Source organism: Thermobia domestica, chromosome 3 (genome assembly GCF_964235325.1).
Source record: "Thermobia domestica chromosome 3, izTheDome1.hap1.1, whole genome shotgun sequence".
Taxonomy (NCBI): domain Eukaryota; kingdom Metazoa; phylum Arthropoda; class Insecta; order Zygentoma; family Lepismatidae; genus Thermobia; species Thermobia domestica.
The window spans coordinates 40,279,075-40,298,232 of NC_137456.1; the positions used below are offsets into that span (position 1 = coordinate 40,279,075).

General features: G+C 36.9%; 1 protein-coding gene across 3 annotated transcripts in view; it reads left to right on the forward strand.

Annotated features, from left to right (window-relative positions):
• The window catches only part of Tmep (Transmembrane endosomal protein), a 243,050-nt gene that overhangs the window by 178,666 nt on the left and 45,226 nt on the right, over nucleotides 1-19,158 (forward strand). For all 3 annotated transcript variants that reach the window (XM_081750698.1, XM_081750696.1, XM_081750699.1), the window contains exons 4-7: nucleotides 7,161-7,251; nucleotides 9,858-10,025; nucleotides 15,757-15,926; nucleotides 16,502-16,743. In XM_081750698.1, the coding sequence (XP_081606824.1) occupies nucleotides 7,161-7,251; nucleotides 9,858-10,025; nucleotides 15,757-15,926; nucleotides 16,502-16,743 (671 nt within the window). The remainder of the gene's footprint in view (nucleotides 1-7,160; nucleotides 7,252-9,857; nucleotides 10,026-15,756; nucleotides 15,927-16,501; nucleotides 16,744-19,158) is intronic.

A 19,158-nucleotide genomic window follows, 5' to 3' on the forward strand; every position in this document is an offset into this window, starting at 1 on the left:
ACACCGTGTGTGTGAGTTTTCTCGGTGTTCTCCCGTTTCCTCCCACTTTCTTTATTTCATTTTTTCATTCATTCCTCATCATCACAGTCTCCTTACAGCTCACAGATGACGTGAAGAACCCTAAAACAGGGGTAGCGGGGAAAGGTCAACGACACGGTCAAGTCCATTTTCGGTTTTTGAGGTGTGGTCTATACTAAGAAGTCGTCTGCTACTCACGGTAGTTATCTGTGTGCTATTCTGTGGTGTCATTTGAAACCCCCGTGCGAAAAGTGGGCGAGCCCATACCTACGTCACACTACTTCTGCTACGGTTCTTCTCGTCATCTGTGAGCTGTAGCTCTCTCAGCCTCGGTGGATAATTGTGGGACGTTAAACTAAACATTTCATTTTATTTATCGATATCCTTTCTTGTAAGTCGCGTGTACAAGCACGTCTCGTGAACTGATGAGTGTTAGATAGTGCTCTTTAGTCGAGATTATTGGCTTGATTAGTCACTTTTACATTCTTGAATTAACTGCAGCGATAGCCACTAACTACAATGCTAACCTCTCTTTAACTTTGTTCTCATTTCGATTTTTGGTAATTGAAATGACTTATGGTAAGTAGGACAAAGAAATTAAAGAAAAGAAGTGACCCTTACACAGCAGACTGTCGAACTGTTTTTTATTTAAAAACTGAAATAAGCAAGTCATTTAAAGCGACAGATGGGAAAATTTGATTCAACATGTTAAGAAGCCGCTCAAAGTGTTCTCGTTTGTTTTTATTTAGCGTACCCTTCCGTTTGTATCTTCCTTTTGAAGTGGCTGTCATGGAACCAAGTTTATTATTAGCTACAACACCCTTTGCATGTACACTGTCCTAAAATGGAAGGGTGATGGTAGGAGAGAAAAGATACATCCGTGCAGTATCTTGTTGTGATTTTTGTAGTGAGCATTTTTTCTCTGCTTCTTTTTTTAAATGCTCTCTTGGAGGAAAAGTGAACCGAGACCTGCTCCATGCGGTACACCAACAACGAAGTTACCATAATACGGCTTCATTGCCTTAATTAGCACAACGATAAAGGTCTTTTGTGTATGTATAGTAAAGATTTCGCCCCGGTAATAAATCTGAGCTTCCTCGCCCTCTTGGAATTTTGTATAATTCCTCTTTTCGTACAAAAGTATTAATCTGTAAATTAGATAATTTAATGCAAGGTTTCCTGTGAATTAAAAACAAAGTTTCACTTTTATGTGTACCATCATTGTGTTTGTGTGTATATATTTATATGTGCAAGATGCAGTGGCGTAGCAGCTGCCCCCGTAACCCCCGCAGTGCGGGGGGGCCCGAGGTATAGATGGCCCCGAAGTCTTGCGATGAATAAAGATTTAAAGAAGTAGAACTTCAACCTTACTTCTGTCGGCTTTACAACTAGGGCCCCTTCTCTATACTTTGCGGGGGGGGGGGCGCAAAAGTGTGCTACGCCACTGGCAAGATGCATCATTTCTGATTTTGACCTTCGTTGAAAGATCGTAATATTCTGAAGACGCCACTCCATGGTGTGATGTAAAGAGTTTATTTCAAACAGTTCTTCGTAATTTTTAAGCTGGGGATTTACATTAACTTGAGAGTGTTATAATTAAGTTGATACTAGTTACATCAAGGCTTAGGAATTAGAATGGACTTTGGGCATCTAAAGCCATGTTAGCCCGTCACGTATAAGGGATAACGTCCCTCGGTGATCACACTGCCCGGGGAATTGGGAAGGAAGAAGGCGACCTGGGACAATTATGTGAGGTACCATCCTGGAATTTGCCTAGTGTAAATGAGAAAAGCCTCACTCAGGATGGCTAGCCTAAAAAGTTTCTATGCTTTTTCGACCGAGTGTCCCCACTTGGAATCCATTCCCCGATCTCTCTTCTTCAAAGGCACTACACTACACGGGGCAACTGCCAGTTACATCAAGAACCTTCTTTTTACTTATTGTTATCTGGCATATCTTGATACGGTGGGAAGTCATTTCCCTTATATCAAACAAACATTTTACATATATATTAATAAAACACACACTGACCAAAGCACTAAATATATTAAAAATATTTTGTCTTGGATTGTATTGTCATAACGTGTCTGATAAAGGAAATAATGCTTTGCCGAAACTGTTAACACAAGTCTTTTTAATGTATGTAGGCTTTGATCAGTCTGTGTGTGTGTGTGTGTGTTTTATTAATTTAACTGAAATGTCCATTCTTTGCAAGGGGAGAATAGGATTTTGTGAAGTATTTTAATACCTCCACCCTTTTTATAATACACATTTATATGATTCATTCATTCATTTATATGGAACCAAATTTGATTAATATTCGCCTGAGTAAGATTAATGTTCTTTCCTCCTCATCACTCAAACGAAATGACTCATATATGATTAAGTGCAGTGTATGATGATACATGAGCAGTTTCTTGTATACAGTATCAAGGAAAATGAAGTTAGCATAAATTTTATTTAGGTACTCTAACGGAAATTCCAATTGTCTTGTTATTACAGAAAACCCTTCAGTTACTTTAAATCTAGGAGTCAATTTCAAATGATGAGGTAATATAATTATTTTCCTTCATTATACGAATCAAAATATTAGTAGAAAATAAACAAGGAATGAAGACCCATTTTACATACAAAATAATTAAAACAGAAAGCGTAGGCCAAGATGCCGGAAGCACTTACGAAAAGTTTATAGTTTTGGGTGTGAGTGCAAAATTTTGTAGTACACAAGTGGTTGTGCAGCTGATATTTATTCTGATGAATTGAACTGTTGAGATGCGGAAGTGTTTCGCCAGACCGCTGACATTATGTTTCGATTGCTTTATGACTTGTGGATAGAAGTCAGTGATTTTGGCTGCTCACCATTATGCCATTTTATTAACATTATTAACGTATTAACATTTAGTATGTAATATCTCCATAATCTTTTAAACGTATGCCATGTGCTTGTGACGAGCTTCCTATATATGGCTGTATAAGTAAAGCTATGAGTGTGCGACTGAAATTGTATCATTTTTATGTGGCGGAACTAATGACAGAAATCGACCACGCGAAAAGTTGAAACGTGAATGCTTTGTTAGTTTATAGCAACACGGAACAGTCATATGATGAAACTAACTTATTCTATGAATGCTGTCATAGAATCTAATTTGGTAATAAATGTATACATAATACGCAACTAGGAGAAAATATTCGTACCGGTCTTTGCGTAGCGTGACAATTCCTTATGTTTTTTTTTTTTTTTTTTTTAACGGCGCTACAGTCCATGAAGGGCTATAACCAGCTTAGTGTGTGGCCAGCACACATCAGTTCTGAAATGAAATGAAATCTTTCAGTTTTACGTCCCACGATTATGCCGGCAAGGCTAAAGGAGGTGGTGATGATGAGAAATAAACAGAATGGTGGAATGAATAAAGTGGGAGAAAATTGAAGAACTCCGAGAAAACCCACGCACACGGTGTTTGTCCACCATATAGTTCACTTGGCACGAGCTGGGGTCGAACCAGGGACCCCACGCACCAGAGGTAAACTTTGTACCACTGAGCCACTGCAGCCCCTCACACAGTGCTGTCGCCGATATTGTGAATTTCGGTAGTATAAAAATAAAGTAGCGTGGCTAAGCAGTTAACTTGCCCTTGACATGGGAGACCAGAGCTCGATTTCTGGTGGGAGCTCATGTGTTTCGGATCCCACACTACACTGTAGGTCCACGTCTCCTGTAGCCTCGCTGCTGAAACGGCCGCTAAACTAAAAAAAAAAATCTAATCAACCAATTACCAAATTTTGTGCTCCCACCAAGGGTCGAACTGAAAACGACACGCACCTATTACCTAGGTATACGCTAACATGGAATCATTTCTTCTAGCATTCTAAATATTGAGATCTCAGAAAACGTCGCGCGACTGCCTACTACTCTTCGGAGATGATGTAACTTCTGTTAATCGTGTTCTGGCTTTTCTTCTGCACCTGAATCTTACTCACATTCTCCAAGGCTTTTATTGCGTACTAGTTCAGTTGTTACGTGCTCTTTGTATTATCCTTGTTTTATTTTCTTTTAACGTTTTTCTTTGTTTATTGTTATTGCTCTGAGTTTTATTTGACTTATTTTTGCTCTTCTACATGTTTTAAATTTTTGTTACCACTTTTTCAACTTATTCCTTTTTTTAAAAAAAATCTCTAGTTGTTTCCTTTAACTTACTCAGTTCTTTAAAGCAAGATAGTATGGCCTTTATTCTGGCTCAGATATCGCTATTAATCTCCCAATCAATTAATCCTTCAAATATTACTAAATATATTAGCCCGAATCGCTTTAGTAGGTTTGACTCTAGGCAGGTCTGTAGCGAGTTTTGAGGCAGTTCAACCGGTGACCATCCTAGAGGGGGGCCAAAATGATCGGACGCTGCTCTCCGATTGGATTCGTCTACTTCCCCCTAGGCATGTTGTATTTAATTATGTTAAGTAATATAAAACTTATTTTTCGGTATATAAAAATATACCCCCCAAATTGTCTCTTTCCCTCTGCTTGATCCCAAAGAAATTAAAGCTGGCATCGTCACCGAGTTCAACCGTATATCTAATACAGAATTTAAACTTTTATGGGGTAAAAAAATTATGTGACTTGTGCTTTTGCGTGAACTGAGAACCTAACTATATTCGAATCAAAGAAAGTATCAGGGGCACGGGGCTCAGTGATAGAGCGCTTACCTCTGGTGCATGGTGTCCCTGGTTCGATCCCCGACCAAATAAGTTTGTGGTGGACAACATCGGGTACTCCCGCTTCCTTCCTTCTGTCATCATTGACTTGCTTTAATCATAGTCTTCCTTAGCTTAAAGGGCATAATCGTGGAACGTTAAACTGAAATATTTCGTTTCGTCTTTTTTCAGTTAGTATCTAAAATCAGAAGTTAGCTGAAGTGTAGATAAGTTTTCATTCTCTCTAGACGAATTAATCCTTTCACTGACATTCCTTGGGCTCATGAACGGTCTAGCGAATATCCACAAGGTACACTTACTTCAGGCTAGGTATTACTGATCTAAACCAATGATTTTTATTTATTTATTTATTTTCGGTAGACTCGTGGACGGGATTGAGAACCCTAGATCAGTTCAAGCAATAGTAATATTACGTACGGTATTTATTTTCGTAAAAATTCTCGGAACTCCCAAGTACTCTAGTGCGAGTTTTAAAGGATGGGCAAGCCCAAAGCACCTCCCTTGGAGTGACCCCAGGTGTTATTACGGCGGGCATTGCACTTAAATTATCGATAAAGAACAATAATCTACATAGATGTACTTAGGGCCAGCTAGAACAGTGTCACACTAAACTATGCCTTAAACCTGGGCGTCTCAATACGTACATATTTCTCTTGAGTGGCTATAATACTCCACGAATGCATGACATTTACTTGTCACAGAGTTATGCTTAAGTACACTTTAAAACTACGGAAACTCAATTAACTCATTCTAAACATTCATATCAACAATAACAATTGTCTAGCTAACACAGAATATTCGATGTTTTCGTAACAACACTTTGTCTGATCATTCTTATTTCTACGTGTTTTTATCTCATTTCACAGTAGTACCTCATACCTTACGATTCCACCACCCATATGATGACACAATGGATAATATATAAATAGGACTTCAAACTACTTCAAATGATCCATCACCAATATGGCAGTTGTCTGTCTGTCTTTTGAGAAATCACCTCCATCCACTTTCCTTACCCAAAAAAGATAAAGATGACATGGTTTTGGCTTCCCAAACCCTTCCCCTGTCTTCGCTCTCTCTTTTCCGAATTTCAATACGGTACGCTTGCCAGTTGAGAATTCTTGGTTTAAAAGAAAGAGACTTGGGATCACCGTGGTTAGTTACGCGATTTTCATGTTTGTTCACCATATGTACAAATTATATGTGTTTCTGGACTTCATATATTATTATATAAAACAGTGAAATGGAAAATGTGAACCCAAAACTTACTAACAATCACACACAGAGAGACGAACGTACTAGACTTTCGTCAAATGCTATAACATTCTACCGGTTAACTTTAAGAGTTCGGAAAAGTTGATAGAAATAACTATTATACAGTACTTTATATATATTTATATTAAGGAAACTGTAGATAGAAATAGTTGCATCATACTAAATTTAATGGTAAATGGTGGGCATGAAAGTAGAGTTTAGTGTGCGTTGAATACGTAAAATTAGTAGAGCAAAACAACACGCTCATTTTGTGATTATGTCATGCTGTACTTCTTGAAGACTTGTTTGCTGATGGTTCAGTTCGGAGTAAATATTACATATTCTTAGCAAAACCCATTGAGTATGGAATTGTTCCATCTTCGAAGACAAATTTAAATACAGTATAACTTCGATTTTACGTTCCCGCATTTAACATGGAGGGAGATCTCGTATTATACATCTTAGTGAAATTTTCTACTTACTTGTTTTATATGAAACACCTGTAGCGAAAACTGGAAGATTCTTGCTGTGCATAAGCTATCCCAGCATGTATTACGGAAGAGGATAGATATCGGCTAAACTTTAGTCTGATAATAATGACGATTCCAAGTCTATGACGTGCTCTTGTGATATGGTTTTCTTGGAGGCAAAATAGAGTGATGGGGAAGGTATTCTTCTATACGAGGCGATTTAGCGTTATTGTTTATGCAGCCTGCAATTTTGCTGTGTTTCGAATCTACATAAATAGTAGATCATGTCCGTAACGGGGGTAGAATATCAAGGAAAATTAATCAGTCTAAGATATAATGGCCATAATCAGTGGTGGATCTAGAAGGTAAAAACTGGGGGGGGGGCAGCTAGAACTCAGACTATGACAGGTATATCGTGAGTTTACTTTAAACTTAAAAAAATATATATAAATGATAGCTTAAATTATTTTTGTCACTCAAAAAAATACAAAACTAAGGGCCTAAACCCCCGGCCCCGGACTAGTTCCGCCACTGGCCATAATGATTGCGTTATGCAAAATTTGAGTTCTTTCTGTTATCTGTAAATATTTTAATTTGTGAGTATATTCGTGTATTAACTTGGTATTGTGGCATACAACTTAATGCTCATTCTGTTGTGCTAAAACTTAAATAATAATAATAATTTAATGTTCTTTTTCTCTTCCTTAGCTTTTGTTATCTACAATTTCCTGAGTTTATGCTACGAATACCTGGGAGGTGAAGGAAATATTATGAGTGAAATTAGGGGGAAACCCATCAGGTAAAGAACAACTTTATTATTATTATTATTATTCTCATATTAAGTTATTGGATTGTAGCAAACATTTTTACCTAAGTAAACTAAAATATCCATATTACTGAATTGTGTGAAAGTATACATTAGTTAGCTTAACAACCACTTACTTACAAGCAATATGTGCATCACTGTTAGAAAAGAACAAACAGCAGTTAATACATTTTGCTACTTAAAGGCTTTTTTACAGTACATGCAGGGTTTGTCCATAAAGTAATGAGAATGGGTCTGGCAAAAAGAATTTATTGATCCGATCGGTACATATTGTCAAAATTTTTCAAAATAGTTTTCTTGGGCGTCGATAGACCGCTGCCAACGCAATTTTCACGCTGCAAAGGCCCCATGGAAGTGTTGCCGTAACCTCTTTCAGATACTCTGGAAGCGCCCGTTGGATGGCGGGAACATTGTCGAAACTGTAATCCTTCAGGTTTCTGTTGAGCTTTGGGAACAGAAAATAGTCTGGTGGGCTCATATCGGAGCCGTACGGTGGATGCGGCAAGGTTGCAAACCCTGGACGAGGTAGACGGTCAGAACGAAGGTGGTGTGAGCTGGAGCGTTGTCATGGTGGAGCTTCCAGCGATCGACAATCTCCAGTCGTTTCCGTTTGACGGCTCTGCAGGCGTGCAGGGACTTTTTGTGTGTGTGTGTGTGTGTAGAAAACGGCGTTGACGATTCGTCCCGGAGTGACAAGAAAACTCAGGAAACAGATTTCACGCCACGCGTGATCCTCTCTGCGTGAGAACTCGGATGCGACTGCCGCCCGGTGCGTTGCTTATCTTAGACACCCCCTCCCACAGGGAGCGCGCTGCTGCCTTCTTTACGGGCAAATCCTATAAATATATATATACTCTGTTTCAATAGAATACCAACTATCAAAGATTATTATTAGCGATGAACGACATAGTTTTCTTAGTGCCATTAAAATTCATTTTTCTGTATTTGTTCGAGCACTACACATGAGAATGTACCTTCAGACATCTCATTTTGTGCAGCTCGATGTGATCTATCAGTTGATCAATATGTCTTGTCTTTGTACAGTATTTTTGTGCAAAAATATGATAATTAAAAATCTTAAGTGTAGGAGTTAATCATAGTTTTGAGCTATATATCATTAACCATACTGTGTATTGCCTTGCTAGTGTCATAATGAAAATTTCAACGAGATTATGCTTCAGTATGAGTTTCATATTACCAGGTGGCCTTGTTATCGTACAGCATGATATTTTAACCCTCGCACTACCAACGGGGCAAGGGGTTCTTTGTGCCCACCACAGTATGTTTTTTTGTAATTACTCTTCTAATCATTTCTTTAAAATCGTAAAAAAAATGTTCTACATGTTTAGCTAAAGCATATACCTTACTATGGATTAAACGTTAGTGCATCTCATGAATTTGCTATTTTAAGTTGGGCACAAAGTACTCCCTCCCCTTCCGTTGGTAGGAGATATAGCACATTTAGAAGTGTCACTCCTAGATGGTATTATAATAAATAGCTGGATCGCGCCTTTTCTAAATTTGGTGGTTAGTCTTATCCCGTGCACCGTCACTGTATATTTTTGTGATTTTTTAATTTATTTCTTTTGTGAGATATATTTGCTCTTAACAGGTGAATGCAAAATGATCCTCCTTGGTAGTGCGCATTACAAAAACATACCTAGGTAGTGCGAGGGTTTTTCGAAAACTGTGCGTGTGGTTTTATACTCACCATATTTTGTTTAGCATATTGAGATCTATTCCATTAATTTGTCTCATCTTTGAACTTTCCGCACTCCTCCCACATCCTTCGTTAACCGCTAATAATAACATTACTTATTGTGAGAATCGTAATTGGATGATTCCTGCAACCAATCTTCCTTCTATCGACTGCCAGACACTAGTTGAAGATGGTAGACTTCACAGAAATTTCACGTATTATTCAGAGAAAACAACAAAACACTAATATCAACAAACACGTGTGTAACAACTATGGTGATAATACATATATACACACACTGACAATACTGGGAAATATGCTATAGGCCTATGTAAATATAACGATCTTAGAATAATAATTGGCAGGGGGGGTGTAAAGTGCGTGCGTTAAGTCAAAAGTTAGTGTATTAGAGAAATCGCATTTGAAAGTTCAGATATAAATCCAAAAATCCGGTTTTGGGTTTGACATAAAAACTACAATAGCTAATCATTTTCTCAAAATCGGATTTTGGATTTATGTCTGAACTTTCAAACGCGATTTCTCTAATACACTAATTTTTGATTTAACCCACTGTACACACCCACTTGCCAATTAAAAAGTGACTGTTGATATTAGCGTTTTCTTTGAAAAGACTAAGTTGATAACAGTATATTTGAAAAAGAAAGCAAGAAAGAACAAGAAAATTCTAAACATATCAATTCCATTAGTTTCAAAATTTAATGTAGTAATTGAACAAGGTATTCCAAACATACAGTTAGGTGGTTGTCCTCAAAGAGAGAAAAATGGTTTCATATTACTATCACATGTATTAAGGATTTTATTGCAGTAAGTTCTAAACATACACACTGTTTGTTGAATTTGATTAATTTCTTTTTTGCAGGTCAAACTGCATGTATGGCACTTGTTGTCTGGTGGGGAAAACATACACCATTGGCTTCTTAAGGTTCTGCAAACAAGTCACTCTTCAGTTTTGTCTAGTAAAGCCTGTAATGGCATTTGTCATAATTATTTTGCAGTCTTTTGGTCGATATAGAGATGGTGATTGGAGGTAAGTTTCTTTTTATAGTAGTATCATTATTTTCGTGAACATTGCTAGAGAGTTACGAAAACGTAATTATCAGCAGGTGGTTGTTTGATGAATCATGTATGTTGATGTATTACCTGTATAAGCAAAGATAATTAATTTGCGTAAGTTCAACAATTTCTAATGTTTTCGTGAGTAATATAAATTTACGTGAAGAATTGGTAATCAATTGGTAAAATAAAAGGAAATTTCTAGTTTCTTCTCAAGTCAGATAAGAAACTACAGGTGAGCATTAAAAAAAAAATGTTAGAAACTTATCAGCTTATGATTATTATTTTTATCTTTTACTGATACCGTATATCGTCATGGGAGTATTCGACGAATGTATTCAACATGAAGTAGTTACAGGTGTTTAAGGTTAAATCATTCTAATCGCAACAGACATAAAATGCTAAAGTTTTCATATTGATGGTATGTACTCATATACGAGGAGATTTCGGAAAGTTCGTGCAATCACCTAGAAGAAATCCACTTTGGAGAACTCTGACACCGTGATAGGTGCCGAAATATTCCTCTTCATCCACTTTATACCAATGCAACATATCTCTTACAGTATCCTCGCGATTTCTCTTCTGAAAAGATGTGAGCAGTCACTGGCGTCTCTGGCATGTACATTTGGGGGGGGGGGGGGACATAAAAAAGCTATTTAAATGATACTACCTAACCCAAGCTATGTATTATCTTCTATTCCATTTGTTACTTTCACGGACCCCCTGAGAACTCTGAACTCTGTTATAATCGTTTTACAGCCTGAATATTATATTCCAAATACGGTCGTTAGTAAATAAATTAAATTAGAATAAAATATGGAATATTTTGTACTTCAAAATATTGGGGGGACGCATCCCCCTCGTCCCCCCGCCAGAGACGCCCATGTGAGCAGTCGTGACACCCACCGTGCTGACACTTTTGTGAAGATGCAGCAGATTGTGAATTATATAATTGGCAGATCCGTATTTCACACATAATACTTTAATGGTTATCGTCCTGTCTTCCATTATGATCTCAACTTTCTCCGTCAAGGCAGCATCATCAGTGAAGGATGTTGTTCCAGATCGAGAGGCGTCCGCGATGGTCATGTGTCCAGTTTGGAATTTCCGTTTCCACTTGGATATCATCTCATAAGATTGGTTTTCATCCCCAGAGACTTTTTTTTTTAATTTCTTCGTGGATCTGCTTTGCTAATTTCCCTTAAGGATGGAGGAACTTACGACGCTCCGTGTCTCAAGCTTGTCAATAATCGCACCTTCAGTGATTTACCTGCAAAAAAGAAATAAAGAATTGTTTAAACGAGTCCAGAATATGCATGGTCATCAAGGACCTAACTATAAAATGCATGTCCGAGGGGGTTCGTAGTTCGTCACCTTCTAGGTGATTGCACGAACTTTTTGATACTTCCTCGTACTATTGTATAAGAAATAAATAAAAATTACCTTGTGTGCACATTTTATTACCTTATCCAATCATTTCGACTTCTTCTAATGGTGGAAATTTGACTGGGGTTACGATTAAATTAGGATAAAATCTTGCGTGCAAATTTGGAATCATATCTTTTGATCATCTTAGACTACGATCTGTCATACTTAAATTAGACCGGAGAGGCGTCCGCTTGCTTCTAAGTCCTATATCAATAGAGTTTAGGAAACACTTACACTGAGAAAAATTTTGAATTTGTAAACTTCACTCTCTTCATATTAGTTCACCATGTCGCAATACTGACAACATCGAGATATGTGATTTCAAACTAGCAGACGAGATTTTCTTTTTAATTTAATCAAAATCCCGAGCAAAATCTCACCATTAGTGAGAGTCGAAATGATTGGTTAAGGAAATAGAATACTTTTCATTGCACTGTTATCACTGACGTCTCTGATGTAAAATTGGGAGGGGGGATATCAAAGAAAGTAATTTAAATGGTAACTACTTAGCCCAACCTGTTTATTATCTTCGATTTCATTTGTTACCTTTCTGCTTACCTTCTCGGACCCCCTGAAATATATCAAGAACCGTTCTAATCGTTTCACAGCCTGAATATTATATTCCAAATCATTACAATTATTATTATTTATATATTATTCTGTCATTAGTAAATAAATTAAATTAGAATAAAATATTGAATATTTTGTACTTCACAATATTGGGGGGACGCGTTCTCCTCGTCCCCTCGCCAGAGACGGCCGTGACTGTTATCGATATAAGATCGTCAAATGTATTTTTTTTTTTTTCTTACTTAAGCGCTCTTAATTTTCCAATATGTAAACAGTTTTATTTCTTAAAAACGAATTAACTTACATCTGAAGATTTTTACAGAATATAAGACAAAGGAAAGCGCAGAGAGGTAATATATGAAATGGAAGATAATAACGTATAATAGTACATGTCTAAAGTTGAGTGAAGCATATTCAGCTTCCGAATCAGTCCCTAAGGAATTGATTTTACACATAGGAGACATTCCAGTTAGTAAAAGCGAACTCAACAAAGGCTAGTTTCCTGGAAATGCAGTCTTAACAGTCAAAATAATCGTCCATTTATTTCGAAACCGTAGTTTTTAAGGAAAAGAGAAACGATTTCCACAAACTATACATAAAGGTACGGGAACTGGCTGCCACAAAGCAGTTTAGTATTCCTACTCGAACATCCCAAGTGTGATTTCTGAGCGTTCAAATTGTACGTAACTTTTATAGAGTTCGTTCGTACTACCCGCAAGCCTCATATATTAGATTGAGGAATAATTTATGAAAGTGTTTTCTTCTTTCTTTCAAAATAATTTTAACAAACTACAACAAAGTAATCAATAAATACTCTCCGTTGTTGTTTACGACTTTCTCTCATCGTTCAATAAGTTTTTCCATGTCTCGGGAATAGAAATCTTGCGACCTTGACTAAAGAACCAAGCTCTCAATTGGACGTCATTATTGAACGATATACCGCACAAAGCACTCGAAAGCCATGAAAATCAGACGGAGCCAAATCTGTAAAGTATGGAGGATGAGGCATTAGAGTTATTTTTGAAATGCGGTTCTGTTCATGTTGGCGATGTGAGGACGGGCGTTATCGTTTCGCAGAAGAACGTCATTTCGCATATTTTTTTTTCTGAATTGCTTCGTTGAGTTGGTGCACTTGTTGAGTGTGAAGCTCCACATTGAGTGTTTGGTTGAGCTTAAGCAGTTCGTAATAAATAATGCCTTCCCAGTTGCACCATACACACAGCGTGGTCTTTCGAGGATAAATGTCTTGTTTTGTTCTCAGAGTCTCTTGTTTGTCGGGGTGAGTCACTCTTTCCTCTGCTTCACATTTAGGTAAAGGCACCATTTGTAATCGTCAGTGACGATGCGGTATTTGTGGCTGTATTTGTGACCATGTGTTGAGCGATGTCAAGCGAGCAAAGCGATGACCATTGTGAAGCGTTGATTTTTGTTCGCTCAAAGTGTGTGGTACCCAAGCGCCGAATTTCTGAACCATGTGCATGTAGTGAAAGTAGTTCAGCACAGTTTTTGATCACAGTCCATGTTCTTCACCAATTTTGTGGTCATTTGTTGTGGATTTTTCGTGAAGAGTTTCAATCGCTCTTCATCGAACTCAGTTAGTCTACCGATGTATGATATGCCCTTAAGGTCAAAATTCCCATTTTTTGAAGTGCGAAAACTAACGGCGGGCAGTAGTTTGAGGCATTGTTCTTTCTCCATATATATTATAATTCTCACGAGCAGCTTTAGCAGCCATAACACCTTGATTAAATATGAAACAAAATGACGTCGAAAATGTTCCGTTTTGGCCTCAGAGAAAAAGCCGTAAAATTTTAAAAAATCAAAACACATTTTTCGTGTAAAGCAAATCATTCCCTTTCAAATAACAAAACATTTTGCCAATATGTTTTATTTCTGCGTGCTTTTTTAAATCTTAAAAGAAAGGGAAAAAGTGCCTCTCATGAATTATTCCTCAACCCATATTCATATACCTAGTCTTGCCATAAATACCGTCACAGGAAAGAGCAGTCCTAATGTAAAGAAGACAGCAGATCCGTCAGAGAAATAAATGTACATGCAAGCGTACACCACAGATACAAAATGTGCAGATGTTACTCAAAACGACCATCATGCGCTTTGACACAAGCCCTTAAACGGCGTGGCCAGTCATCAGTGGCTGTACGCACACAGTTCATCGGAAACGTGTTTACTGCTTTGATGAGAGCACGTTTGAAAGACTCTAAATTGGGGTGGTGTTTGGTACAAGCCGTGGCCTCTAATCGAGACCACAAGGCATAGTCTAGAGGATTGAGATCTGGACTGGCCGAGTACCAATCACTGGTAGCAATGAAGTCCGGCATATTCGTTTCCAGCCATTTTTGAATCACCTTAACTTTATGAGCCGGTGCAGAGTCTTGCTGGATGGTCCACGGCTTGTTGGCAAAGAGTGTGGTGCCTAAAGGTTTTACAACTACTTCCAAGATGATTTCATGATACACTTGAGCACTTGTTTTGACTCCATGTTCGCAGAATTGCAATTTTGTAACCCCGCCATACTACACTCCCGACCAAACCATCAACGAAAACGGATGGCGACCCCGCTGAACCTTTTTCATAACTAGGGAAGCTTCTTTGGATGTGTGAGCATACACCCTGTCATTTTGTTTGTTGAGGTGTTCTTTAGTATTGAAAATTTTCTCCTCTGAAGCAGTACCTTGCATCTCACCTTCCTGTTTGCTTTCAGTGAAGGGGTTCGGAAATCACCTACCTTAAGGTCACTTCTGAGTATCCTTGACATTGTCCTAAAGTTTCATTTGTTGCGGAACAAAGTTGCGGAATGATCATTCTTTGAATTTTTAGTTTCCGAAGGGGATTTCGACGAATTCTCTGTCTGACAGCCTGGATGGCTTGTGGTATTCTACTGCTCCGCGGTCGGCCTGATCTTTGGCGGTCACGTACAAAGGAAGTCTCACAGTACTTTGCTATGGTCCGATAGACGAATTTCACTATGATTTTCAGAGGTTGGGGAAATTTCAAAATTTTGATGCTTTGTGACCACACTTGTGTAATGCAGTCACATCTACATAGTTCTGTTCCTGACCTCACTCCATCCTTACAATATCACGGACCTGTAAAGAAGCATGAATTACACAATGAACAATAAATACACAGACTACTGAATGGAATGAATTCTCTAAAGTCTATGTGGTATAAACCTCTCGATTCCGATCTGCAACTTTTGTGACAGTATTTATAGCCAGACTAGGTACAACGATAATTTCTCTCTTTATCTTTGAGTTTTCTCGAAATACCAGAAAAAGGATTAGGATTTAATTTATTCGCTCGTCTTTTGATAGATATTGTCACGTGCTATTACGTTGGTTTTTCTTCTAGTTTATATTTTAGCTAAATTTCTGTGTTTTTAATCTTTTTCTTGGCATCGTGGTGGAATTGTGGGACGTTAAACTAAAAGATTTCAAAGATTTTTCCTTTCTTTGTTACTTCGAAAATTCTACAAATGACAAACGTGTAATATTGTTGTTTATAAAACCAGTTTGTTAGATGGTATTTAGATAAGAAATCTTAATTTATAATATATTTATTTCTATTTCAAATTATATTCAAAAATCTTGAGATATAAATTATGCTTATTATTATTATTTTATTCAGTGTTTGTTAATTTGCATTAAAATGGAAATTTAAAAAGTATATTTCTGTTTGTGTTTCAGGCCTGATAGCGGCTATTTATATATCACTATTATCTATAATATCTCAGTGAGTTTGGCTTTGTACGGCCTGTTCCTGTTTTATTTTGCCACGAAGGATCTCCTGACGCCATTTGATCCTGTTCTCAAGTTCTGTACAGTTAAATCAGTTATCTTCCTTTCATTTTGGCAGGGTAAGTGTTAACTATAGTTTTAAGTAACATTAAATATGAAGAAAATTGTGTGTGTATATATATAGCTTTGAAGTCCAATAGCTACAATGGGTATAAAAGCATAAAACATAGTCAAAAGAATTACAGATATTCAGAACAACTGATGTGGGCTTGTAAAGTGTATTGAACACAGATATACGTATATAATAGGTAATTTGTCGTTACTTCTTTAACTTCAATTTTGAGTGCTGGTAATGGGGAAATAGCGCAGGTTACAAACCAGGAAACTTAAAAACATTGTTCTAATAATCACTAATAATTAAATTATGAAAATGATGAGTGAAAACACTAATTCCGTTGATTACGCTGTGAAATCTTTACTGGACTGTTTTGACAGCTTAGTCTGCGACCTTGTTCATGAGGGAAGTTTCTCACATTAAGATTGAATCACTTTGTAAAAATAAGGTAGCTGATAATGTAAATGTAAATGTAAAAATCTGAATTCAGTCTACACTTTTGCAAGAGGAAAAAGCAAATCATGGTGACCAAAATATCATAAAAACCAAATCTAATAGCGATTGTATTCTCTTTTGTAGGTGTATTACTTGCTGTTTTGGAGAAAGCAGAAGTAATCGACCCAATTGTGGATAGTAATGGACAACCTACAAGTGCTGGCACTGTATCTGCGGGATACCAGAACTTCCTTATTTGCATTGAGATGTTCTTTGCAGCAATTGCGCTGCGATACGCTTTTCCCTACCAGGTGTACGCTCAGGGTTGTATTACAGACTCGCACGGGAGAAGCGTAACCATGCAAAGTATTTCTAGCAGTCTGAAGGTAAGCTGTGGTACAACTCAGTATTGAGACAATGCAGAGTTTTAGTAATGTGAATCAGTTAAAATGAATGTGAAGGCTTCTTAATTGTAAACAGATGGTACCTTTATATGAAGCGTCAATATTCAGAATAATTGAGTCGAATTCAAGAAATGAATGTTGAAATTTTACTCAAACTGAATCAATCTTTAAAATGGTAATGCCTGTACTTTTTAATTATCTTCATGCATTGTTAAGAGCGCTTTATTTTTCTTTTCTTCTTCACTTTTTATTAAGGGTGCTCATATATATATATCTTGATTCACGCAAGTCCTAGTATTATAAACGTAACATTTTTGTTGTAAATTTTTAATTTCTCCATCTTCAATCCGACGAAAATGATTTCATGTTAAACTATGCCATTATATATTATTATTATTATTTCTTTTTTCTTTCTTTCTTCCTGATCAAGATCACACTTCCACCGCTGTTTCAAGAAATATTGCAATCTTTTTCTTCGGGGAAAATGTTTTATTTTATTTTGTTCTTATTAAGGAGGTAAATTGACTGTAAAGTACATCTCGAATATATATTTACTTACTTGGTTATGAAATAAAACCATTGTCCTGATAAAAAGAGATTAAAGTCTTGACAATATCAAAGTCATTAGTTGTCAGTATTAACTGAATAAGCTCCATACCCTTGTGAATGATCTCATAAGTTTTTTTTAAGATATTACATTGAACCAACATAAAATAGACGCTTTACGTTTTATTTGATGGTTTCACACTGCGGTAATATATTTCCAATAATAAAACGCTCAACAATGAACGAAACAAAATACCAAAGAAATGCACTGATTAATATTGGTTATTGATTCAATTTGCGTTTGGACGAGGTATCAACCTTTATGTCTGGAATTTGACTGAATTATTCTGATATATTGGGAAGATAAGGAAAATGTGCTGCCATCTTTCTTCGTAATGTAACAAGATAATGCAAAAATTTGACCGCTGAACTTGGGTGGAGTTTAATGACGAACTTTCACGTGTAAATCTACAAATTGGTTTACAGGCAATGTAACTTTTATTGTTACCGAAATATCACTCGTCATTGAATTGTGCATACATATAGCTATTTGATAGGAACCTTAAAGACAGTATACTAACTATATCGGTGAAAGCTCAACTAATAGAGCATCAGCTGGCAAGCAAAAGATCAGGATTCTTGCACTATCTAAATAAAAGTGTAACAGCACATTTAGGCTAATATCAAGTCAGTAGCATAATTCAGTTAGCTCATAGCACTTTGTGTCTTCTTTTGACTTTTCTTGCTTGTATTAATATAGATAGGTTAATCGTATACACGTAGATCAGTGTATCACCTTAAAATACTTGGACAGAAACAGAATGCTATTTATTGAGATGTACAAGACTGCGGAATATCGTTCTGCACTGGAGTTTCCATTGTTATGCTCCTCTGCACTTCTTGCAGAATGATGAATTTTGAAGTGTTTGATGAAACCTTGTAAATGTGTGTGAAAACATGTTCATGTCGTTTCCGTGAAGTTTCTGCTCATAACTTCGAAGTCAGTGACAAGCAATCAATCATGCAAAAACCATGATTGACATAAGTCGGCGTCAGGCTAATCGTGCAAGAAGAAACCTAAACATGCCCGCAAAATTGATAATGCAATTGATTGATTTAATATTCATGCGCCCACATGGGGTGTCAGATTGTCTGATTACACTGGTGGTCGCCATCCTGTTAGGACGGCTAGATCATATTGTTTGGACGCCTCCTGGTGAGTCATGACAGGAATCACTGTTGTTGAAATCTGTTATTTAATGGGTCCTCCACTGATTGATCTCTGACACTTTATAATCCACGCTGACGACAGCTCTGCGGAACAGCCCGGCTTTTGCCCTCCAGTAGATAAGTCAAGCAATTTCCTCACTTCCTCTCTCAATCTAAGAGCAAGGTTTCAGAATTCACATTTTCGGTTCTAAATAATACATCTGTTAAAGATTGCATAAACCGGTGTGGTTTCACTTTATTTTCATGTAAATACACTTTCTTATTTCCTGTCTTTGGTTCACTTCCTCTTTAATGTACCTTCTTTCGAGAATTTAAACAAAAAATTCAATTTCTTCTTTCATTATAACGTTTACAAATCAATACAAAACTTGACCATTATACGTTCCATATGTACACTCATGTCCAAAATGATTGTCGCGTATCTATAACTATCTTCTTGTAAGAATATAATTTGATAATGATTTTGCAGGGTACTTTTAATACTGATACTATGTGTATTATCGGGAAATGTATATTTGTGGTAAATTTCATAGGAAAAGAATTATAAATACGAAAATTAGAATGAATAAAACAAAATGTTGCTAAATGGACAAGAACATTTTATATTCGTTTTATTGTTCT